The following is a 27708-nucleotide window of genomic DNA, read 5'->3' as shown; positions in this document are numbered from 1 at the left end:
TATAATTTTTGGCGACTTTTTTGGGTTTGTAGTAAACTTTCGATCATGTTTGCGAGAGTATTTCGAGGCATGCATATGTTGATTGTTGAGAGGTTGGGTGTGTTTTGAGGTTACGTTAGAAATCCCACTCGCGGAGTTTCATCCTGTCACGATCGGATGTATCGGTATGGGTATATATACATAGGTACGAGTACGACGTACCTGAATTGGTGCTTTTATGCAAAACAAACACATTTACACACACACACACACGCATACAGACACGTATATATCCAGGCGTGGAAAAAAAGAGAAAACAGTACGTAATAATAACAGTATAGGAAGGAGGAATAATAAAACCTGCAGGGAGATATACCGACGTATGAGGATTTCATTCGCTTTGATATAACCAACTGGACTCTCCCTTCCTCCCCTTTCTCCTCATATCATGTGCGCCACGGATACATATTTGAGAGACACGTTTCGGGCTCAAAGTGAAAGAGAGAGAGAGAGAGAGAGAGAGAGAGGGTTGGGGGGGTGGGAGGTTTATCCCCCGCACAAAAGGACTGCCATATGATCCGATCGGTTCTTAATTTAATACTACTACAACGAATTGACAACCGGGATATTTTTTATGCCTGCCTGATCGCACTTTGACATATTCCTTCTCTTCTCCATTTTTTCATTCCATTCTCTCTCATTCTTTTAATCTGTGTACCTATCTACACATTATATTTTTGATAATCTCTTTTTTAATACCGTTCACGCAGGGTCATCGTATACAGAACGAGAAGGAAAACGTCGAAAAAATAAAAGTCGAAACAGAGAGAAAAGTGTGGGAGAGAGAGAGAGAGAGAGAGAGAGGAAGAATGAAAGACATACAAGATTAAAAAAGGACGGTTGAAATTCTTTGACAATATCGCGGTGCGGTTTGAGGAACAGAAAACGACGAGAAAAGATACATTAATAATGATAGAATCAAAATAAACACACACACACACACACTCATGTATATATGTTTATACGAAAATTAATATCTGCATACGACGCCGTTGTGTCCTTTTGATGTCGCGGGACACTCGGATTTTGTACGTTAAGTGCACAGACTGGTTTTTCTTATCACAGTATGACAGTATAAAAGTGATTACGATCAAAGCAATCATTCGAAAACAAACGCAGTGCCGGTTTGTATAACGTGAGCGTATATATGTATACATATATCGGTACGACATTTGTCTCTGTTCTGCTATTATCTTCCGTTACATCTGCCAAGAATTTCAGACGTTACGTTACGAATCGACTTTGAGGACAATATTTTAGAAGAGAAAAAAGAAGTATGAGAATAAAAATGGCACGAGGTTGTCTAGTTAACGTATAATACCAACCCTGTATGGGTACATGAAAAATATTCCGTTACACAGGTTCACGTTGTATAATATAGCTGGCTATTCGTTGCACGTGGTACAAAATCGTTGCCCTCTCATCGTCCCTTCCCTTATCCGCGGAACATTTGTATGTACATACATATGTGCACGTATGTACATTTACATACCTACAATAATATTTCTCTGCAGGACAAATGGCGCAATCATTTTTAAGTTATTCTAAACAAATGACGGTTCGTTGCGACGTTCAAGATATTCAATTTCGACGTCACGATTGCCAAGACTTCCGGACGTATCGCTTCATAACACGTTCTTTATCACATTTTCTTACACGAGCTCTGAGATTCAAGCGCACCAAGACAGAACGTGATTTTAAATTTTCCCGCTAAAAACCGTCCCGCGACACGTCATTCGGCACGGACCAATCACAGAGCGCGAAGCTAGTTTCTCACAGATTTGAACCTTTCGCACACGTTCTGACAAAATTCATACCTCGTATAACCTGGTTTAGGTATAAAAAATGTATACCTGTAAATTCTTACATCCACATTCGATTTCTTTTTTCCTCTACTTCTCTCTCGATCGATATATTCGTTCGAATCATTATGTTTTCGCCCAATCCGCTTCAGAGGAGCGAAAAGAAGCGCGCTATGGCGGCCTTAGGCATACGTCAGATGCACCCAACGTTTCCCGTCTGATCGGGTTCGGCGGGCAGGAGCAGCTTTTGGCGCCAAAGCTCCATCGGCATGATCAGCGTGTGTTTGAGCCGCGAGCCGGTCGCGCACAGTGATATATATATGTATATATATAAACACATATATATACGTGTATATACCCACACGATCTCTACCAGGACGGGCAGACTTTGAGGGGCATGTTTGATTAAGCTCAGGGAGCCTCCGATAGAATGCCTCTGATCACATTTTTCCGCCGTTCGCGCTGTTCGCGAACCTTAGTCAAGCTTAATGAAATTACTCCTGTTTCATGCCATTGTACACACTATGTACATACATACACACATATGATACGCCACTGCTGCACGGTATTTCGCTAAGATGCCATACCCATACCTATGTAATACCGTATACCCATACGGTGTATTCACCCTTTACATTGTCCCATTTCGATGGATAATTGTTCACCTAAAACTTCTTAGTCGTGTTTAATCTACTTTTCAATAATCAGACTGAAAGGAGTTTTTCCTTCTCTACGTTCGAATGGGAATTTCGTCGACTTTACGGTACCCACACATGGTTTAAGCATTATTATCGTGTTTTTGTAGCTCGTTATTACGGTGCCATCTCATCGTCATTGCAAGTGTATAATTCGCCTGGTGTATAATGTACATATACATTATACATCCGCGTGTAGATTTTGTTGGTATTGTTGTATCTGTAGAGTTCGACAGGCTATAAATACATACATGCTATACGTCAATAATTAATGATAAACAAAGTTCAACTATGTATATATACATTACCGTGTATAAGGTTTACTAACGAAAATCAATATCCAATGTGTTCGTATGTAATACATACACACATCCGGTACATATATATAATAATATATATATATATTATTATATATACATATATGTGTAGGGAATCAGCTAAAACAACTATGGGTATAACATACACGACGATTGCATAGGGTATACATGGAAAATCGTATGGCTTAGTATAAATATGTTACGTATTAACATCTATTGTACGTATGTCATGGAGCCTTAAACAATAATTAGTAACAACGGATCATCTAAAGGCGTTTGATATATAGATATATATATATACATATGCGGGGTTCAAGGTGCAGGGAAAAATCATTCGGCGGATTAATAGTATCTATCTTATGCATTGGTTGTTTTTTTTTTTTTTTGTTTTTTTTTTTTTTTTTTTGTATTTTGTTTTTTTCGCACAAGATGCTCGCGAAAAGAAGTATATTACATATGTCGTGTGTACGTAATCTACATATGTATATAATGCACAGTGTGTAGGGATTTTTCGAACGCAATTTATACAAGGGTTAGAGATTTGTTGATCTGTATATTGTGTTGTTGTTTTTTTTTTTTTTTTGCTCTTTCTTTTTTTTTTTTTTTTTCGGGGGGCGGGGGAGGGACGGGGGCGGAATTTTGTTTCTTAGAGAGAGAGAGAGAGAGACAGACAGTGAGGCAAGGTATAAAAAGGCATAGCGAGATAGCGAAAGAGTTTCGGCAGGTTTTTTTTTTTTTTTTAGTGTCTATTTTCGTTTTCTACACATGGGATTTTGCGGGGGTTTTTTGGATTACGTAGTTCGTTTGACGGCCATGCAGCTACTAGCCCGGTGGCGTTTTATTGAGAATCGATCTCTTTCCCTGAACATTGACAATAAATTCTTCTTTTTATGAAATAAAAATTAATTCCTCCCTCACACACCAGATTATTGAATCAGTTTTCGACAGTCTGTCATGCGTATTGGCGAAAAACATATAAATTCCAAATTTTCTTAGGCAGATTTTACGTAATTATACGAAGACCAATTATATATCGTGTCAATACAATTTCACCACCATTTGGTCAAGGGACGACGTATCCGATGACGTATTTCAGCAATCCACGGTTCGGATCGAAATTTCGTTAATTCACGTTAATGTCGGCTGAAAATTTTATGTTACAGTCCAATCGGGAAGAAAAATGCAACAGATTTATCCCAATATTCGTTTTCACGAAATTTGGTGCAACCCTTTCAGTCATACACTTTTTAACTCAATATTTTGACCTGAATTTTTTTACTCCGGGGTTTTTCAAGTCACTGATCACGAATCTGAAGTCGGAATTTGATTATTTCTAAATCCAAGATGGCGGATCCAATATGGCGGATCAAATATGGCGGATCAAATATGGCGGATGTAAAATCGAAAAAACTATCAAACTTTGATGATTCTGGCCGAAATTAACAGTGATCGTTTGAAGTTGCCAATAAACTCTGATAAGGTTAGGACATGGAAATTTTTGAGGCGGGACGATGAGAATTTAACCGTGACTGAAAGGGTTAGCTAATTAATTCTTTCATTCGCGTTTGGAGAGATTTAAACATCTTTTTCAGTGTCTTATTATTATTAATGGTAACGAATACATTCCATTGCCGATCGTTTATACGTGACAGATGTAGTGATAAACATACATATGAGATACGCGTGAAATGCAACGATGTCGGCACAAGGGAAGCCATAATATTAAACTAATTCTGCTTCAGGTGTTCAGGTAAAAATGGTGTAATACACGTATACGCACAATATATAGATGTATAAATGGGCGATTCTTGCGAGAAATGTATATTTCGCTTGGAAGGTATTATAAATTCTCGCGTTTGAAATACGTCAACGTGTCTTCTTCGTCGAAGGAGGTCAAATCCCTTGGCCACGTGGCTTCCAGATTAGAGGTTAAATCCTGTGTAAAAAAAAAAACGAAAAAAAAAAATTTGGGCAATTTACGGTAAAAATCCCTCGTTTGCACAATTTTTTTCTTTTTAACCAGAATATAACCTGCAGTTTTTTTTTTGGGTTAGATTTTGAGAGTCTAGATACACTTTCGAAACTGTTATTTTTTTTTCCATCGTTTCTTCAGTTTTTCTTTTTTTTAATATATATATATATTATATATATATATTACAATAATACACCAATATCTGTCATCTGATTATAGTTGTTTCGAATTTAGAGTGTGTCTACTTATTGGTAGTATAACTTTCAGTTTTGCGGTACAACTTTCGTGTCACTTCGTTCTTCGATATTTATTTACCGTTTACTTTTCTTCCAATTTCAACGTTCGAGTGAGCCGTTCGCAGGTTTGCGCTTTCAATTTATCAACATTCTATTCTGCCGATTAATTAATTAATTTTTAACTTAATCAATCAATCAAATCAAATCAATCAATCAAGCAATCGATCAATCAATTAATTAATTAATTCTGTAACTGCACAATTAATGTTTCGCATTAATGGATAAAAAATGTATGTGTATATATATATATATATAGTATATAGTATATACATACATTACATCCTGCGCAAGGCTGCCATTTTTCTTTTCAAATAATATAATATAAATATACATGCATACATATAAATATATATATATATTTATATATATGTATAGTCACGGTTGTTCATTACCCCACGTTTTATTACAACGTATTGTATTTTTTATTGTACATATTCATATATTTCATACGAACAGTAGCGGCAATAATATAAAATAATAGCAAGAGCAGCACTGAGCGGCTTCTCAATAAAATGCCCCCGTACGATACTGTTTTTTTTTTTTTTCTGTTTGTTTTTGGTTATGATTAATCTTCAATAAACTTTTCTCATCGTCATATCAAATGAATAATTTTGATGTGTTTTTTGTTCTTTTTTTTTTTTTTGTTCTCTAAAGCTCACAAGTTTACTAAGCAGCAACAAGATACGATTCAATAATAATAATGATAATAATGATGATGATAATAATAATAATAATAATAATGATAATAATATGTCAGCAGTTATATAAGATTCATAATAATTTATATACGTTTTCATACAAGGTACAGCGAGCGTGCAAGGGATGATATATGTTTCATAGCTGGCTCAAAACGAATGTTTATTAACGGTGAGGAATATTCGAAGAGAAGAGAAGAAAAAAAAAAAATAAATAAAAAATGTAAAGCTGCGACGAAAATCATCGGTGACGGGAAGAATAAAAAGATAAAAAATAAAAAAAATTTGATGATCCGTGTTTTTGTGGGCAAAAACAGAAAAATGTAAGAAAAATTGCTGGAGTGAAAACCCTTTTTCATCCGCTATGTAACGTCGATATTTTGTTTGTTCGTATCGAATGAGTTTTCACGCGTGCGAAAAAATGATCCTCGATTCGCGGAGACGAGCGAATCGGAAAGAAGAAAAACAACGGTGATAATCCCGGGTGTTTGAAAAAAAGGCGGGAACAGAAATAGAAAAAAAAAAGAAAAAAAAAAACCGACCCCCGTCATCGAAAGCAATTAAAGAAGATTCGATCGATTGATTCCGTGCGCCATAAAATCATGGCGCGGATAAACGGTTTAGTGGTATAAAAGACTTGACGATAACTGGCACGTGGGACGGATGTCCTGTGATTGAGGCCTACAATCTCAGAACACCAAGATCCTTGTGCAGATATGACAAGTCTGATATTATACAAACCAATCGACGTTGGAAATTTTATATTTAGCAACAAATCGCAGCGTACGTCTGCGAGATGTTGCGACAATTGTACGAAAGTGATCGTCATGTTTTCTCAAAGAATTACGTATTTCTTTTTCTTCACACATACCTTGACATTTTTTCCCCATTGATTTTTGGCGCAAGGAATCATATCGGTCACGAATTAAATCGTGCGATAGTAAAATCGTTAATCGCGAATCTTGCAGGTTGTTAATATTGAATTTTCTTTATTTTTTATCAATTTTCTCTCGAAGCTGTGTATAACGAAAAATGAAAACGGTACAAAACAAAATATACATATTTTTTCCCTGGCCGAAAATTGAAGAAACTAAAAAAAAAAAAAAAAAAACCGACCCGGATTGATCGAATTATTCCGAGATACTTGGGGAGGTAAATTTTTTGTTTAAAAGACAAACGAAGAAATTCCTTGCTCAGCAATACCGGAATTATAGAGATATTGTTACGTGTTTTTTTTTTTTTTTTTTTTTTTTTTTTCCCGAATGCAATTTATTTCGTTTTTTCCCCGCCTCACAGCGATTGTCACACTGTCAAAACTACGGATAGTTATTTTTTCTTTCGATTCAAAGGCATAGACGGGCTGCGACAAAAAAGCGTATCAACTCCAACAAGCGATCCTACTTTTTATGAATCGTAGTGAGGTGAAATCTAAGGATTTAAAAATAGATATTAAATTGCAATTTTGTATTTCATACGTTGCGTCCGTGTGTTTAAGGAGATGAAATGAGAAAGAAAAAAGTTTTGCGGCTACCCAAATCCAATTTTTGACAGTGTGACGCTGTGACCTTGTTGTTGACAATGTTCTTTTTGTTTTTCTTTTTGTTGAAGGAATGAGAACAAAATGAATTTAAAGAATCGACTAATCGAACTGCATACATGGAAAATATAAGCTGCATTTAGTATACTGCGTAATATATACGTGTGTGTGTGTGTGTGTATTATAATCATTCGTACAAAGAACGAGTCAAATAGAATAATCGATAAATCAATTGATCGATCAATGAATAAAAACGGACCGATCAGTCAATCTATCAATATAATTGTATGTGTATATGATGTAAAGCAAGGAGGTAATTTAAGTTGTTGAACGAAAATTAATACAACAGGTGTATACGTATAATATATATTTATAAATGCGATAACGTTATACTTGTATAAATACACACAGCGTATATATGCATATGTATATACGTTTATATACACATATATACACGCGTAGAAGTATTTATATCGATAAATGTATATATAAATATATATGTATAAATATATATATGAATGTATATCAGGTCAGGTTTGGTTATGTTTTGTTTCATACAACAATATTGTAGTAAAGTGGAATTATGAACACCGAATCGAGAAACTCACAAGCAGGAGGAAGCGGGTGTTTTCCTTCTTTTAGAGTTGACTGATCTCACGTTAACATTTCTCATCTGGCAGTCTGCAATGCAAAACACATTGGAAGGTTCAACCGAACAGTTTTGACAAACAATTATCCACAAATCTTCGAGGATACACCATCAACCCCTCGGATACAAAACCAACTGCCGGTATTCCGATTTTCCCACACTCTTCTCCGTCTACCAAACTGGACAAATCGATCCTTCGGTCTTGCGCCTATTTCACTCTCGTTGGGTAAAGAGAAGGAAGGAATAAAAAAAAAAAACAATAAACAAAAATCAAAAGCGTGAAATAAATCTCGAACGAAACTATCCAAAGTAGACGAATGGACGTGTGGGGAAAAATGATTCAGAATTCAAGTTTCATTGGAAAAAGAAACACGGGTACTAAAATACCCGAGGTAATTATATATACGGTTGAAATCGATATTGGGCATAGAAAAAGGAGAAAGTAAATTTTTTTTTTTTTCTTTCTTATTATTAAACAGGAGAGTAAACTTCGGCGATGAGTGCGCAGTTCTCGCAATTGTTCGTTACCAGCTCAGCATTGAAGATGTTATGCGAACACCTAAATCTCATCCCTGACTAAATTATATTATTGTGGGCCCTGTATATAATTTGGGCCTTGTGACCCGCTTACCCGAGTTCCATGACTACGAATAGAGTCCACTCTAAATTCGAAACGAGATTAATTCGTTGTGAAGAGTGCGATATTATTGTTACGATCGCAATATATACACAAGGCTAGCTGCAGCTCCGTTGTTACCAAGCTGTTATGATAAGAATAATAACAACAACAACAACAACAACAACAATAATAATAATAATAATAATAATACCAACAGCAATAATTAGAATAATAATGAGAAGAATAAGAATAATATCGATAATAATAATAATAATAAGAAGAACAGCATCAATAACTTCGACGATTATGATGTGCCGATCAATTGTTAAAAAAATTTTCTTTCAGATATTAATTAGATTTGATACAATAAAGTATAAAAATAATCCTGCTGTGGTATATTTAAGGGGATTCTGTAATCAGTATTTACCGACCGAGTAAAATGTTGTACATCTTGACTATTGTCTCTGCAGAGTCTATGCATCGTTGAATAATCGAGTGGGGAAATTTTTTTCCATAACAAGATGTGTTCCTGCACGAATTTCCGAAATGAACTTTCTTACGGTATTCTTGCATGAAACAAACAAGTTTTTTGATATTATTGTTTGGCATTTCAAGTTGAATTATGAGGCATAGGCTCTGCAGATAATAGCGAAAACAATTGAAATTTTACTCGGTCGGTAAGGATTGACTATATCATCCTCTTGAGCGTATATTGTTCGGACTGCTCTGCGGCTGTCAAATCGTTCTCAAACCGACTTTAATACAGACGGTAGATTAACCTCCTTCGAAACACAATCCAACAATTGACCCTGTTTCAAAATTTCGAAATTTTTCGTCATGTGTGACACTTACAAATAAGTATTCCTGAATTTTGCGAGGATCATCATTTTTAAAATTTTTCATTTTGTACACGTTTGACGAATAAGCAAATTTACCAAGCATTTTCTTGGCAATTCTGATTTTGGTTTTTTTTTTTAATTTTTTCACCTCTATTCAAGTTACTACGGAACGATGTATTACACAGTCGTGAAAAAATGCTTGGTAAAAAGATGACGCGAACCTGAAAGAAGTTTTGATTAGATAAATATTCGTGTGATTTTCTACATTCATAATTATTTGAAGCAGTAGTAACAAGCTGTTCAAAGAAACATGGTTGAGTGAGTGAAATTACAAGGCGATCTCCACCAGTGCCTCAATTTAAATGTGATTCTTGAAGATAAGAAATAAAAAAATCGATATTGTTGTATATTTTCTATCTGAAATTCCCTCTATCAAGTCGCAAAAGTTCATCGTGAAATTTAGATTTTCAAAATCAAAAGATTAAAAAGCATTGCACGATCCGATCAACAAGTATCTTGTATTCAGGTAAAAATTAATAAAACGTTTCAAAAGTGTAAAGCCATATTTGAACTTCGAGATGAGCTTTCATTTCATCACCTTGACTACATTTTAATACGTGGCTTAACGCTCGCATTGTTGAGTATCGAAAAATGATACAAGGCAGAAATTTTTACTCCACGATCTCTGATACACTACCAGGTTCAATCTCATCGTAAGACTAGGTAAATAAGGGCGAGAGACTTGCGAAGTTTGAGGCGAAAAGAAATGAAACATCCCGATACCGATTTAATTGACATAAATTGATTTTGTATATAATGCATTATAATTATGTATAACAATATACGTGTAATTATATACGTGTAAATATAAATATAAAGCTATGGTGCATGGGATAATAGATGTGTGTATACATGTATATATATATAAACAATGGCAATAAGCGATATGAGTATATGTATGTATATATGTACATAAATATAAACGTGAAACAAAGTATTACTATCATTATTTTTATAGCCAATCATCGTGTCGCGAAATATTGAAGCCCGAGTTGACGCGAGGTGTTCCTATAAATTATACAGAAATGCCTTCCGACATACAGGGACAATTTGCTCCGGACATTATATAGGACTTATTATACACTCGTAAAGTAGGTATATAATGTAAAGTATGTACAAAGTACAAACCGCCGAAGAGTTTTTTCTTCAGCAAAAAAAAAAAAATCGTTCACCACTTTTTGCTGAAAGTTAGACCGCTGTAAAAGCGCAAGTATTAGTCCCGCACTTTGTCAACATGATATGTTTATCGGTGATCGGATAGTTCAAACATTCTTCGACGACGCTGGTTTGTAACTAAAATTTGTGTTCTTCTCAGCTATCGTAGGGATAAAAAAATTAGACGAGGTTGAGATTCGTAACGTTATTTTAATAACGTACGTGCATTACCAAAGAAAAAAATCATGATTACGTGACTTTAATATCGTTTGAGAATCGATTAGCACCAACTCATGATGGTTTTTGTGATCATTTTCAAATTTTTTGCTACGTCTTTATCGAATTCTGTATTTTATAACGTCTCTTTCGGTCTCTCTAATCACGCAATTCCCGACTACAATCCAACATTGAGCAATGTTCTCAGCAAAAGTTTCAACACTTGTCAAATTTACGTTGATCAAAGCACCTCTGCACTGCACTTGTGAACATAACCTCCTATTTCACGTATAACGAATATGGCCAAACTGAATCAAACAATGGACACTATCGGTACTAAGCCGATCAAAACCGGTTCATCTACCTTGTTGTGAAAATGAAACGCCTTCGACTATCCTGAGGTTGGGAAACAGCGATTTTTCTTCCATCGCGTCACTCCAATTTCAACTTCATAAAACTAGTCAATTTTCCAGATATCCTAACTGCTCCAGACGCTTACCTGTTTCATTCGACGATGATTTGACTTGGCAGGGTCAAGCTGGCCTGGGTCAAATGGTCTGCCGCATGTACGTATGAGTAATACGTGTATACGTCTCCATATAATAATACGGACGTCGGTCGGTGGGTGGGACAAGGGGTATGTTGGCATGGGTAGTTTGGCTGGCCAGGATACGTGAGGGTATTGTATTTATGTGCATATTGAGCCTCTATGGGTCCCTCCACTCTGGACTCCCCCATACCAACTCCGGCATAGGGAGCCTTCTTCAGCTCCGGATTTTTCCAATATTCGAACCGCGTTTTACTCGCTCGCCACACCATCGCGCCCCACCAGACCCGTAACCAGGCTAGACTGGGTATGGAAAGTCTCGAATCGAGTTGAAACCAACCGCCGGCCTTCGTTCGTCATATTTCGAGTACGAAATCGAACGGACTGAACGGGGCAGATAGACGTGCCCTAGTCGAGTATATGTGTGGATTTGCTGCACACAGGGAGGGGGGCAAGGAGGAGATTGCCTCTCAAATATTCAACGTACATGTACACCCTTTGGTATACACTGGAATGATTATAGAAAATGTAACATCAACCTTTTTTTTTACCCTAATATCAACTCAAGTCTCCTTTACCTTTCTTTTTCCACTTCCGTGAACGTTTCACCAGCGATTTTCACCTCTTCGACTGCATCCCACCGATTAATGAACACTGGCTGTGCAACTCATTGTCAGTCCAATCTTCACAATTCTTCCCAATCTTCCGTGTTCCCAGTCCAACAACTTACATATTAACCGATAGCTGCTGCCACGAGTTTCGCGTACCATCCAACGGGTAATGAACGAACGTGTAACTTCGATCGGATGATCACAGCTTCATCACGAATTAGAATCACAGCTGTATCGGCAATGCGTGCACCGATGGACATGGTTGATTGTGTCTCTAACGCGTCACTTCCCAGTTTTGAGGACGGTATTTTGATTCGACAGCTTGAGCATAGATCCTTCATCGCCAATTATAACTGTGGTGATCTTGTTTTCTGGTGACTTAGACTTCGTTCATTGTCGGATAGTGGAAGCTTATGCCTGGACGGCTGGCGTAAGGATTGACGGGCATCTAATTATTCGCGCAGCGAAAATGTTACTCCCTATACCCACAACGCAGGGTTTCTCGACGATGGTTATGCGGTAAGCTAAAGGCAACACCGTGATCTGTTTCACCGTCGTGTCAGCTTCCGACGCGAGAGGGTGTTTAAATATATATCACAAGAGTGCCAGACCGGCTCTAGGTGATTTTCAGTTTGCTGGGTAGGAGATGTGAAAATCCTTCGAAATTGATGAATGGTTGAAAAAGCACATGGTCCAAAGGCATGATTAATATGGATTGAGAAAGATGGGATGCTCCATTCCCTCACTCACCCCGTAGTGTATCGAACGTCAACAATCGATACCGACACTCGGTGTATGGATAAAAGGTGAATACGGCAAAAGAGAAATGCGAGCGGTGTAATTTCGACGCATAGTGTCATCGAGTCGGTGATCTCTTTGCGAAAAGAAAGAGACGAAATTTCCTGGAGCGGGTATAATCAGCAGCTGTCTCACGTCGAATGTAATCAATAGCCAGCATCAAGTCGTCGCGACGTCACGGGAGGAGCGTATCTCTCACGTACGTGCCAGTTGCATCATAGTTTGATTGTTCGGCTTTCTCCAGGTCCCGATGATGCTCGAAGAATGGACGTTGCTGGCTTTGAGCGCAGGACGAGGCAAGGGAAGGATGCAATGCCTACTGGCGGAGCTAGGGAACGAGATAGGGAGACTCTTCTAAATGGGGTGGAGAGCCAGACTCTGCAAGGGTGGAGGGAGGGGAACTCCGAGTAACCCAGTCAGTCGCGAGAAACCGGTGGGACTTGGTATCAGTAAGTTCTTGGATTCACACTCGAACGGGCATAGGAATCCTACTCGGAGTTGACGTTGGCCTTATCAGCGATCTCAGCGCATCCTCGAATCGCAAAATAATGTGATCACCCATTTGAACCAGTGCAGCTCCTCGTTCAAACACTTTGGAACTGTCCTGCATGGATCTTTTTCGGAATTACGGGATAGTCAAGGGTTGATCCGTATCGAAAAAAAAGAAACAGTCACTCGTTACGCCCGAGCGCCAATTGTTATGACTTATATTATACGGCTAATGATGGATAACTGAAAAAGGAGAGCTCGCGTTTACAATCAGTCAAATACGATGACCGTCGACCGGTCGTTGCGTACACGTGCTCTTGAACTCATCGAAAATCGGGAGGGATGTTATTGGGCTCGTTGTTGGCTGGAATACTAAAGGCACATTTAGGACCATGCATGGATTTTACATATTAGATGACACAATCCAGTGTGTGTACATTTTGCACGGGCTTTTGTCAAGTCGAGGTGTACTTCAGTCAAATCAGATGAATCTAAGAGAAGCGCTTCTACTTCCAAGTCAACGGAACAATCCAAAGGTGGTGTCGTTAAAAACCCTCCCCCAAGACTCGATCGTAAAGTGTATAACTACCAAAGTGTAGAAACATCGGAGGATCGTATACTCGACGAGCATTTCTGCCCTACAAGAGGAACGACGAAAATGGGCGGCAAAAGCGTATATTTAATAATGAGAGATCGGGAGCCGTAACCGCGGCTGAAGTTCCCCCGGCCAAGCGGCACCCGGTTCCCAACCCCCGAAGCTTTTCTCTCCGTCGTTTTCTATCGCGGTAGCCGCCGTACATCAATATTAAAAATAAGCGTCGATATATCTACGTATATAGGTACATAGATACCTGCACATATAGGCATGTACAGGCGTAGGTATAGGTGGTGGTAAAATACCTCTCTCATACGTATACAACGACTCTGTATCTGTGCAGAAATATATGTACATAGAGTATATAGGTAAAGTGGGTAGAAAAAGGCGAGCGCCAGTGCTGCTGCAGTAGTGGTGCACCACGTTTCAGAGCTCCACCTCACCTCCCTCTTCCTCTTCTATTGCCTCGGTCGCAGCGTCTGCCGGATAGCAGCGCCCAACTGCCATCCGCTCGCTCTGCTCGTTGCGCGAGAATTAATAAAGGCAGAATTAATAAAAAATTACACATTTTTCATTTATCGAAAACCCAAAGCCGGGATGGGGAAAGGGGTGACGGAGGGCGGTTGGTAAGGGGAGATAAAAAGGGTGCAGGGACGCTGGGTTATACGCGTTTTGCCTCCTTTCCATAGATAATGCCAGACACACTACACGGTCGGATTTCCGATGTTTATGAACTTCATTTCGTTTGCTTAGCTCACTTGGATATCTAACTGCTGGCCTTGAGAAATAACCAGAACACTGAAACCCATGGGGTACACAAACCATAAAATAAACTAGTTACGAACCATCTGAAACACTGTATGATGCCAATTTTAGATGTGAAGTAGAATTGACACGAGTTGATCACCACCTTTAGTATCCAACTGCGGGCCTTGAGGAGTAAACAGATTACTGAAACCCATGTGGTACTTAAATCAGTAAATACACTGGTCACGAACCATCTCATACACTGTATGAGGCCAATCTCTCTCATGGAGTACAATTGACACGAGCTAGTGATCACCACCTCTAATATCCAACTGCCAGCCTTGAGAAATAACCAGATTACTGAAACCTATGTGGTAACACAAACCGTAAAATAAACTGGTCACGAGCCATCTGAAACACTACGTGATGCCAATTTCGCTCATGGGACACAATTGGCACTGGATGGTGATCACGGACCTCAAAAGTTTCTGCCCCACAGTTTGTTTTGCTACTTTTGGTACTACCTTTGGCACCTTGTTTAATCCTTGATGTATTTCCGACGGCTCGACTCAGCCTCTTGGATTCAAAATTAGCTGCCCATGAGCATTTTTCTACTCTTCCAGCTCGGGGTCGGAGTATTCCGGTTTAACCCTGGAGCGGATGTGTTCAGAGTTTTTACTTTGCAGAATCCGGTTGGGCAGGGCCAGAGGTGGCTAAGGTCAGCCCACCAGACAGGCAGCGGGCAGTCAGGCAGCTGTGCGAGTCGCTATCAGGAAAAATTTAATTACAAAAAAGTTCTGGCATTCCATCAGTTTGGTCCAGGCTCTGGGCTCTGCAGAACAGCATCATGCGGGTGTACAACCTCCATCGTTTCAGTAACGTTGCTGTGGTTTTGTGCCCAACCCTAGTCTCTTCGAACCTCGATTCCTCTCTCACTGCCGGCTTTTTATAAACCGTTATATAATATTCTATTAATAGCATTTTTCAGGGAACGTATAGCTCGTCAAAGTTTTTTTTTCATTTTTTTTTTTTTTTGTTTTGTTTTTTTATTTTACTTACCCGTCCATCGGGACAGAGGCATTAAGCGTTTTGCGCAGGATTGAACCGGTCTGCAATATATTAAACCATTCGAAACGTGACCCTAAACGAACGAGAGGAACGATTTTCCTGTTGAAAATAAAACCTGCTATAGGAATGTTTGCGGGTTATTTAAAACATGGGGAAAAATTCAGTTAGGAAGAATAACAATAAAGAGGAATGATATCAAGAACTAGAAAGATAATTCCAAATAATTACATCCATGTATAGTTTAATGGTATTGTCGAAATTCATTCCCCGATTGATGAACAGCACCGACATATAATGAATCAATTCCAATTAGACGACCCCCCCCCCCCCCCCTTCTCCCTCCTTTTGGATACGAAACACCAGCAGGTGATCGATTCGGAAGAATATACCTACTGGTAAACGAGAAACGCATTTCAGAGGTGCAATATCAAGACTCTGTTGCAATTAACTAATTACTCAATGGCGTCGAATTGTGTTTGCTAATATCTCGAAGTGCGGACCTTGAAACGCATGGGAAACCTGATAATAGTAAAGCGTCACGAATTTGGTCAAACTTTCGAGGCTCGAAGAATATTTCAATCGATTCTAATGTGGAAAGGAATATATCGGGCAAAGGGGAGTAGAATGAAAATGTACAGCTTCGGATACTGTGTGACCATAGGTGCTTTTGGGATCAAGCACGAAATCTTGGACGTGCCAGTAGGTGTGGTGGTATAGCTGCTACTACCTGAAGCCAAAGACTCTCTCTCGGCTCTTGCACTTTACAGCAAGAGACACCCCGACGAGCGAAAGAGGGAGAGAGGGAGAAGGAGGAAGATAGGTAGATAGACAGATAGATAGACGTTAGTGATGGGGTGAAACCCACCCTCCACCCTACCTTTACCGACTACCCACCACTCCAACCACTAGGCGAACTGAGGACAAAAATCAATATGAACCTGTAGCCATTTCTCTTTAATCTGCCATGTACTGGCTAGAACTGAACCAACCAACCAACCCCTTCTATATCCTCCTTTCCTGTCCGACTGCTACTCAACGCCACCAGGACTCTGCTGAATTCAATCATCCTGACTTAGTAACACTCATTTGTTTATCGACAAACTTGAACTAACTGGCCAATGCACCGACCGTCAAACTCTCTTCTGGGTATAATGGTATAGACTTATTTTCAAAACGTTGCTCGAGTGTAAGTCACGGATGGTTTGTTGTCTTTTTCCAACTGAATTCGAAGATTTATGCCACCTTCTACAGTTGAAGGATATCAATTTTTTGATGGACCGTCTAATCACTTCTTTGGTCGGCATGCGGAACGTCGTTCAAAACATTCGTATACCAGTGAAAATTGAATCCTATTTCTGCAGATTTATTATTATATACTGCTCGAGGAAAGTTAACGTTCGATTATACGGCCACCAATTGTTAATCGAACGTACGAAACGGGTAGAAATAATTTCCTGGTAACAGAAAATCTGCATGAATGGTGCGTATAGAAATGAGAATTTTCAGTCTACGGAGGAAGAAATGACGCGGATATTACTTAGGAGGAGACGACGGCTATTTCACTTTCGTTACCCCTACCCCAATTCTCGAGATCATTGAAACGCTTGATTAAACGATGAAAGATTATCCAGGGTATATATATGATCCATCAAACCCATCGTAAACAATCGATTCACTTCTTAGGCACCGGTACCCTGCGTGCTTAAAGATTTAAACTTCAATCGATCACCTGAATTCGAAAAAAGATCCTTGCATCGCTTAATGCAGTAATGGCGACTCACGTAGTGCTTCGAATCAAACGCAGCATAGTGCCACAACATGATGAGCCTGGCACTGGCCCTCCGTGTGGTATAAGTGCAAATCGATACCAGTCGTCTACTTTGGGTACACAACGATTCCTTGACGACCCAGACAAATAGTTTGGAAAACGTTATCTATCCACCCGCTGAACGAGGTAGAACGCTTATTGCTCACAGTTGACTTAGTACAACAGTTGACTGGGAGGTGGTTCGTTTCTTTCGTCAAAAGACAAATTTGCTACTCAAATATTCACGCCAAGTTCTTTTTTCCTATTTTGTTGAAATTCAAGAGACCCATTTATGGATGATTCTTCACCGAATGAAGGAATTAACGGATTCCAAATGCAGTGACGCACTACGTTAGGAATGATTGAGTCATTCCTATGAAATCAATGACAACAAATTGTCGGCTGAATATCTCTTTGGTCTCACTTTTAAAAGTCGTTTGGCTTACACGATCGATAAGTCGGTACAAATATAGGATATAAGGCAGGTAGTAATGGAGTGTGGTTTGGTTTGTAGTGGGGCGACTATACCTGCATATACGTATATATATATATATATACGTATATACACGGAGACAACGTAGCAAAATATACAGCGTGTGTAAGGACGATATATTCTATTCGCCCGGGGTTTTATAAACCTGGGACATATTTAGCGGCGCACTGTGTACAGTAAGAGGCTTTCTCACCGTTCCAGATGACTTTTAGGTGGTAAAAAGCTCCGCCGAAGTGCTCATCAAGTAACGCGACAGCGTTATGGTGTATCAGCGAGTTGATATACCGTCTGCAAGACACCCATAATTTCAAAATTTCTTTCATGAATTTACGAAGATATTAACTGAACTATCACATGTGAAATAATTTCCACTGCAATGGTGAAGGACGTTTTGATTCCCCTCTTTGTTGTGTCTCCGACAATGACACATGCATTTATAGAAGAGTGCGTTTGAGGACGATTTTCAGCCCGCTTTTATTTAATACCGCGTTATCCATACCGCACGGAGTTAAATCGACTCTGTACTAATCTTTCTTGAGCTGTAGATATGTGTAGAAAATGCAGCTCAGGGACGCGTAGCTCAGGTGGTTAATCGGACGGAAAAAGCCAGCGGCTGCGACGACGGATGATTCGGTTGGGCGCAATTTCGTATCTCTCAAACGTAACATGACGACATTGATATACACGTGCGCAAATCATTCAAGTCAATGGACTAACCGCCTCAATCCATTTCGAAGTAATCGTTGGAATACCCAGTAGAATAAACGTCCAAGTTTTTTGACACTTCTCCGGGTAGAAACCCTCGGCACTGGGTCGGGATAACCAGTGTTAGTCATGGTCCCAGTTGAGAACTGGTTACAGCTCAACCATTATTGGAAACTCATTATATGCACTCGGGGTAGCCGCCCGTGTGTTGTGGTGCACATGCCCAGCAGCCAGAATCCGAAATGAATTTCTAGACGAAGAGTAAGACTCGTGGCAGCAGCCATCCGGAACGGGTTTACAGTACCAGTTGCTGATTCGGAAAGGAATCGGTGACATCCGATGACGTTCCGAATTGACGAAGTTTTATGGCACGGCACAAAATGGTTTGAAAAGTTGAAGGAAATCGTTTCACACCGGGGACTAAGGGCGCAGAGTCGTGAAGCCGAATTTGAAAAACGGGAAGTAATTAACCATAACGGTCGGAGAAAGTTAGGTCGAAAAAAAGAGAAGCTGCTCATTCATTTTGCCAGCGTATATAATCGAAAGGTTAAAGTCTACACCGAAGGAGGGTTAGCACTCTTTTTGCATGCACGAACTCGACACGATTTATCAATTATAACGGACCATTAGTTCTATCACTTATTGAAGCGTACATTTTTATCCGTAAGCCATCATTTTTTATACTTTCGCAAACCGTTTTGCGTACACACCATCCTTACCAGAAGGACGACGCACAGTGATTTTTACTGTTCTTCGTTTTCCAATTTTTTACCATCCAGAATCGCAGTAATAAAGTACTGTCAATCACGATATCCTCGATTCTCCCCGGGCAATTTCGGAATTGAAGTTCAAAGTGAAGAAGCGTTTTTGATCATTTTTACCGTCAGTTAGAGAGAAACGTGTCACGCGTAAAGGCCAGGTCGTCGAGTGCGATTGAAGAGACTTTCTCGAAAGTATACCCGGTCATAAATAGGAAGGACCTGAACGCAAACGACCGTTAGATACACCCGGTGAAAAACAATAACGATACTTCCTGATGAAACGACGTCCATCTTCCGCTGGTGGAGGGCAAAATAGACCAGAGTCATCAAAGACGCTTCAGCGTTCGGAGTTAAGCGAACAGCAGCGACTCTTGACTGGTTCAGTCACGTGCAGCTGCCTGTCATTTTTAGGTTTGGAATTTGGGTTGCGGACATGTGATTCATGCTGACGAAGGAATCACCCTCTTTTCCAATGTCGAGCGGACTTCCAACGTCGAAGGTTCTTCAATTATAAACTTGGTAAAGCAGTCAGAGACTTTAAAATGTTCCGAACCAAGCGTGGCCAAGACCAACAACCATGTTCGGTTTCTTCGGGTGTAGATACGCTTGCTTTCTTTCCACGTGCAAGGTTCTTCGACTGTCGCGTGTTCGTGCAGACTTGAGAGGAAGAGTCGTGAACAGGACAATCCATTGATAGAATGATTCGATGATGGGCGTAACGTGATTCGGGAAGAAATATTACCTTTATTCCCAGTCACCCACAGAACGGGCTTTTCCAATCCCATCGAACCAACGACTCGAACATTGGCCAACGAGCTAATAGGCCGCATTCAATAAGCCTGAAACTTGATGAATAGCTCCGATTTGTGACCATAATCGAATCCGAGTGAAGCAAGGTAAGGTTTTGTCCATAACTTTTCCAAGCCTCGTATAACGGTGAACCGAGTATCTCCCTAACTCTGGATTTCCTATCCAGTGATTATTCCAATACCAGTAATTCAGCCCCACAGGGTTTGATGCACTTCCAGATCAATGCAGAGGCGTTTCGCATGTGAAATGTATCGTCAAGTGGCGCGTTGACACACTTCAAAAAAGAAGAAAAAAAAAGAAGAAGAGAGAATAGAGAGAAAGAACGTAGGTATATGCTTCCACACATGCTAAGATTCATGTATCTTCACACGTTGGAAATATCTACTCCTAGGAACACTTAGCAGTGCATCGCGCGGCGGCGGGGCTTCTTTCTTCAGAGCGATTCACAGAGTTGAGTACCGTGTATCGATGCCCAAAGCTTACGCTCACGCTTCTAACGAAGATTGTTATTCACGCGTTAACTTTTACTGCGATGTCCATCAAACGCCGCAATTAATGAGAATAAAAAAAATGAAATAAAAATAATGTAATAATGAAACTGAGAGAGTTCTTCAATGACAATGGAACTCTAGACAAAGCAAGGATCGAATTCAAACCTACGTTATGGAACCGTGAAAAAATCAAGATTCACGAGTTTAGATCGTCTTCAATTTCGACGACTGGATACTCCGAGAAGAAGAGCGAATTCCAATGAGCGAATTTATCTCTTTCACTGTATTGTCCAGCTCGAAAGTTTCAAGTCTCCATCCCCGTAACGCAGCGGTCGTCGACTGAGTAGTGCCTGGCTAAAAAACAAGGCGACGTCTTAACGGCATTAGCTACTTAGAAAAGATTTTAAAACAGGATGTTTCAAGCGTGTTCACCCCATCCCACTTCGCGAGCTGAAAGCCTTTACCCTAAAACACATCAACAATTTACAATCGCAATGCTCTGGAGATTCGTACGACTACATTCATCCACCACGGGACAATTGATGTTATCGAGGAATTGATTCACACTATTAAACACTCGTTCAACTAGAAAACTTTTACAACCGTGACGTGCCTCTCTGATTTTACCGAAAAAGTTTTAGCGGTCTATCTGTCGCTGGTACAAGTTACACTTTCTGTCTGTCTGTTTGACTGACTGTCTGTCTGTCTGTCTGTCTATCCGTAAGCACGCAATATTCCCGCACAACTTTTCAACGACTACATTACTTCGTAGACCACGAATAAGGCATGTGGATACTGACCCAAGGGTCCGACAGTCATTCGACCGTCAATTTTTTATCATTCATCACCATTTGATTGGTTTCGGCTTCGGTTCTCTTCTCTTGGCACTCGTATTTTTGACCATCTCTTTTTTCATTGTTGCATTAACTTCACCTTTGACCGATCGGTTAGAGAGTATGTCGCTTATCCATGAACTTTTGAAATTCTATTTCGAAGAGAAACCTGTTGAACTTGTCATCGAGATACTGTTTCTTCATCCTGCGATTCTTATTTTTTTTTTTCTTTGTTTTGTACGAAACGATTATTATGAATTGTTACACATTTGTTAGATACCATATTTCAAGCATTTCAAAGAAGCTTGAAGTTTCTTTGCCTACCTTGCACCTTGCCTCAGAGAATATCGATGATTAAGAAGATAATCACGCGATGCGGAGAAGCGCATTTATTCTTACCACAACGTGTACACGTATTCCTCTTTGCATAGCATCAGCTTAATGTACCTGTCTTAAAGTCAGCCTTTAAACATCCCGACATCAAAGGTGTATTAACTTTCTGCCAATTAATGCAACTAACAAGAAGCTAATTAGTTTGCCACGCTTGTTGTGCAAAGTGGTAGTGTATGTATAACACATAATTCCACATGTATATATCGTACCTATACGTTAAATCCTGGTCATGTACGTTCGCTTGAGAACATCTAACCGTATCTTCGACAAATATTTGCTATATTCAGTTGAAAAAATTACGAAATGTTTTACAAATTTCAACCTAAATACTGTTATTGGTTTTTTTTGTTTTGTTTCTTTCACAGTATTATACAGTCGGTCGAGGTGATCCTGTTCCGACGGTCGCCCGAAGTGATTACGACAGGATTTTTTTTTTGTCGGCTTGGATAAATGATTAGTTTTCAAAAAGAAAAAAAATACACCTTACTTTCAATACTTACATGCGGTTATCTGAAAACTGTACAACATGTACATACACAATATGCGTACATACAAGTTTTACATATAATCGACTAATCATATATTACTTGTATAAACTAAACCCTGTGTGCGCTAGACGTTTAATTAGACACCTCTTGGTACCTGTATCAGGAGTTTCGGGCCGTAGTTGGGTTGTATACAAATCAATATCCATTCCCGGGGGGGCCGTTGGGGGGAAGTTGGAAAGACGTTCGGCGGGTCGTCGGAGGGTGAAGCAGGGGCGGACGGTGGTGCAGGGAAGTAAAGATAAAAAAAAAAAAAAAAAAGTAGTAGAAAAAAGGAGAGAAAGGAGAGGAAAAGAGAGCAAAATAAGTGTGGGGGGGGAAGGGGAGGAGGGGAGCGAGAAAAAGAAAATACAGAAGAAAAGAAAAAGGAGGGAAAATGTCGGGGGAGGGAGGGAGGAGGAAAAGCAGAAGGAATGGACTCTAGATTCCACCGTTGCAGGGAGCCGTTCGTTGTTGGTTGTTGGCTCTTGGCTACAGCAGACTTTTTTCACATACATACATACATATATATATATATATATGGTTGTATATATATATATATATATATATATATATGGTTGCACTGCATACATATATTTACATATATATATATATGTATAAATGCATGCATATACATATATGTATATGTATGTATATTACATACAACGGGATGTTTTCCCTGCAGGATAATGTCGAGTCTTGAAAAGGGGTAGGAAGAGACGGGGAGGAAAACTTTTGTAGACGATAGATTGGAAAATTTTTTTAACCGTTGAGATTTGAATGAGTCCCCAATTCCTGCAAACTACCCAGATTACTTTCCTTCCTACAATCCCAAGATTCACTCGCCGACGATCATTTTTTTTTTTTTTTTTTTCATTTTCTCTATTTTTTACTTTCTTGGCTTTCGAATCGCCGACAACAGGTTTTGAAATCGGCTTTAGGTTACTTACTGTGATTTTCCTTTCCTAAATTTAGTTTAATCTACGTTTCGCGTCGAAGAATGTTCGAACTATTTTTCATCACGGTTATGTTAACGTAAACGGTGTATACTTTTGTCGATTTGCGTATTTCATTGGTTTGTTTTTTTTTTTTTTTTCCGTACAAACGTTTTCGTCCTTTCTTTATATCTGCAGCGTTACGTCACGTAATTGCGACCGAAGAATTTTGTATCAGGGCGGATAATAAGACCGTGTTTTTTGTTTTATTGAAAAAAGAATTATAGTCCCACTTTCCGCCCTGATTATATTACGTATTAATATATAACGTGAAGAGTGTAAATGAAAATAATTCTTGTCGTATAATGTATAGATGAATCGATGAAATTTGCACTGCGTATCAAATGGTTATTTCAATTATACCTTACGTTAATGATAATTTAACGATATTATTGTGAGTAGTATATAGGTAGGTATATAGTATGACGATAGTGATATTACCATACGAGTTGTGAAACTGTTGGTGGTGCGTGTCGATTCCGGATCCGGGATGGTGAGGGTCCAGCATGCCGTCCGGGTCACCGCCACTCTCAGAGCAGTTGCTTAGCGCTAAAACCAAACCGATAGACACACACCTTGTGTTTTTTTTTTTTAATTCACTTTATTAAATCCTCTCATTCGCTCGTCCTTTTTCACTCTCAATCTCACTCGCTCTTTACTTTTCTCGCCTCATCATCGACGGTATCAAATTTCTTTCTCCATTTTCCTACAACCAAAGACAAATTTCAACTTGCTACAAGGTATAATAAACAAAGACACACTTGCACAAGTGTTAAAAATTTTCATCATACCTACGAAAATTGAAAATAACAAAAGTACCAACAAAGTTTTGTGCAACGCGCTGTTTGAAAGAAATTTACGATTTGGATTGTTTGCTCTGTATATCTTTCCTTTTACTTTATCTTTTTTTTTTTTTTTTTACAAAATAAAGGAAATAATTTTTTTAAGTTCAAAGAGAGAGAGGAACACGCGATGACAGCTGGGGTGAAATTTACGGTTCTTTTTTTTCAATCATATTTTACGATCCGCTTAAAATGAAACATTACGATCATGTGTACCGGTTGTTTGTAGTTTTCTCTTTTCTCATTTTTATTTTTTCATTGTTTTTTTTTTTTTTTCTTTTTTTCTTTGTGCCTCGTTCGAACGTCACGCATTTATAAATTTTTTTAGATACGAGATCAAATAACGCGTATACTCAACGATATGTGACAATTCGTGTACAGCTTCAAGTTAATCCTTTTCCCTCAGATAAATAACATTGTTTTGATGTCGCTTAATTGAAAATACAATCCGGGAATTAATTTTGTCATGTGTGTATGGATGTGTTCACCTCATCCTTTGAGCGACTACAATTTCCCGTTCAATTGACAGTTTACATACAGCTGCAGAATCCGAAGTTCGTATTTTCGATCAACGTATAAATGTTTGAAGAAAAAAAAAAGGTAAAATAAAATTTTTTCGTCAATTTGGTGGTAGAAGTGTGCAGAATGTTCTGTTTTCTATTTTCAATTGTTATAATTCGTCGAGATCGAACTCGAAGATTAAGGTAATCAATTGATCGATACACGATGGAAATTAATTGTGAGTTGATAGATTTCATACGCTCTACAAGTATTCATGACACACACACATAGTCGCACCCACACAACTTACAAAACTAATAGGAAACATAACTGAAATTGCCAATTTTTCATTTCCTAGTTTCTTGTTTATAAGGCATTTTCGTAATTTTAACCGTAAGCAACAGTTTACTCATCTATAATTTATAATGCAAAAATATATCTCTGTATGGAATTGCATTTAAAAAAAAAAAGCAAAAGAAAAACTCATTGTTATTATACCTTCAGAGATGTATTAAACATGCGCGTACATACTATAATTATCGTAGATTTTACAATTAGTAAAGAAACGAAATTTTTTTACCATAAATTTCTTTTTTATCGTTGTATCTTAGCGGGAAAATGGAAATATTGGACAGTCAGCGGGTAGACGAGTGTAGAATTATTCAAATTCTAGGCACTTCGATTTAGGAATAGGATTTTCGTATTACATGATTCACAAATACGATGAAAAAATTTAATAAATAAATGAATAAATAAACTTCTGTCAGTTCGTCGTCGATCAATTATTATAGAATAATTTTTTCTTACACTTCAAATTCCGCGGGTGATGTTAAAAGTACACACGCCTGAGCTAGATGGTATATTATTTTTCCTACTATACAAAATTATAAATTCAACAAGACAAACTCGACCATCGTTCAAGCGATAAACAATAAACAGCAAGAATTCTACACGAATGCCTTCCTCGATTTTGCGTATACTTACATAAATTTCAAAATCAAAGCATGTATAAGTAGTCACTAAATAGAATGAAAATATCGAGAAAGAAAAAGAAATTAAATTTACATGTAAGAGGTTATTTAGAGGTGCGATTGTCTATCCGTTTGGTTTATACATTTCAATATCTAATTTAATTCTCATGCTTTGAGAGTTGAATAAAGCAAGCAATTTGCGGAAAGGAATTTTCTTTCTTATTTATTTCTTTTTTTTCCTTTGTTTCACAAGTAAAGGAGTGAAGGCATTGTTTGTTTATCTTTTCGTTTGATCGGACCGTTTTTACTACAGAGACGAAAATCATCTCGGGTGCACACAATACATAGTCGGAAAGAAAAGTGATAGCAGGATTTGTCAGGATTTCGGGTATTCATTGTGTAAGGAAATGTTCGGATCATGTGTACAATATACCTTGACGTGAAACCCTACGATAAACCGTCTCTGATTATATCTTTCTAGAACGACAATTAACCAACTATTCTATGTAATTCGGTAGTACGTTACTTTTTTTTCAAATCCAAATATGTAGAAGAAGCGGAACGAATTTTTTATGTATATACTTTTTTTTTAGCCGAATGCGTGAGTGAAATAAGTTTTTCGTTACACCTTAATTTTTAGAGTTTTCTTCTTTTTCCCGCCAAGATTGGGACAGACATTGTTTAGGAAATGTTAGTCCTTTTCAGCTTTGTTACTACGGTAGTGGTGGCAACCCTGTTTTTCCAATTCGTTTGAGGTTAGGTTGGCTCGGGTTACGCCTTTATGCATTTCCAGACACGAGACGAGACTCCTCACACTTTTACATTCGATGAGTCAGCACGCCATGCGCATACATACAAAGTAACAAAACAAATTGCATGACTCGAATAAACGTGCGGTGACAAACAATATTTCCACAAATTCATACAATTCTGTAAATTTAACGCACGCGTAATAAACAAATTAGTAAAACCGTTGCGCGAATCACACGGTTATTCAAATGTCATTTCAATCATGGCTGCGCGTGTTTCCTACCATTTTTCAAAACAATCATCGATTATCGACAAAAGTTTTCCGTGAAACTCACCGCGCTCAACGCCGACATTTAGGCAACCGAACCTACATTCTCTGTTCCAGCGTATTAAAAATGTAACTCCGGTTGCATATTTTCTGACGTTAAGCGGCGAGTTTCACAGTAAATATCCGGCATGTTTTTTTTTTTTTGTTATTTTCGTCATACCCAGTCGCCGACATGGTTTTTCCTACGAGTTGTACACGCGCGTCCAGCTTGTATCTGTAATGATGATCGCCACGCTTTAGGTGGGGGTTGACGCACGCTTGCGGGGTTGCGTATACAGTACAAGGTATACGATGTTAGTCACTTCTTTACGCACGTGCGTTGATACCTCCCCTCCCCACACCGCCAACTTTTCCGCTCCACCCTCCTGTGCCCGCACAACAATTCCTTCTCCGCACTCTCTCTCTCTCTCTGTACATAATATTTTCTTTTCTCTTCAAATCTGTGCATTTTATTTTTAAGTATCTTCTGTCTCTCTCCTATTTATACCTTAGCCAATATTGGCATTTGCCAATATTGATTTGATAAAATAAATTTAATCTATCTATGCATGTATCTAACTATATCTATCTATCTGTCTGTCTATCTGTCTATCTATCCATCGTTTCTTCTTACGGTTTCAGGCGTACAGGGGTTGTCGATTATTTTTTGAAACCCTGTCCTTCGGCCCTTAATTTGTAGTCAAATCGTGTCAACAGCCGATAAAAGGAACCCTCGTCTTTACATAAAAAAAAAAAAAAAAATAGTAGGGAGTAAATGA

General features: G+C 38.7%; 1 protein-coding gene across 3 annotated transcripts in view; it reads right to left on the bottom strand.

Annotated features, from left to right (window-relative positions):
- Positions 1 to 27708, bottom strand: part of LOC124182302 (one cut domain family member 2-like) — a 41933-nt gene that overhangs the window by 5807 nt on the left and 8418 nt on the right. Inside the window, exons 2-3 of one of the 3 annotated variants that reach the window (XM_046569387.1) lie at positions 24000 to 24107; positions 7962 to 8034 (exon numbers count right to left, since the gene is read on the bottom strand). The exons of 1 other annotated variant lie outside the window; for it this stretch is intronic. In XM_046569387.1, coding sequence (XP_046425343.1) covers positions 7962 to 8034; positions 24000 to 24107 — 181 coding nt within the window. The remainder of the gene's footprint in view (positions 1 to 7961; positions 8035 to 23999; positions 24108 to 27708) is intronic. One more of the 3 variants, XM_046569385.1, reaches the window with a different exon arrangement.

This window comes from Neodiprion fabricii, chromosome 5 (genome assembly GCF_021155785.1).
Source record: "Neodiprion fabricii isolate iyNeoFabr1 chromosome 5, iyNeoFabr1.1, whole genome shotgun sequence".
Taxonomy (NCBI): Eukaryota; Metazoa; Arthropoda; class Insecta; order Hymenoptera; family Diprionidae; genus Neodiprion; species Neodiprion fabricii.
The sequence above is the reverse complement of the archived record's forward strand: the minus strand, read 5'-3'. Positions and strand labels throughout refer to the sequence as shown.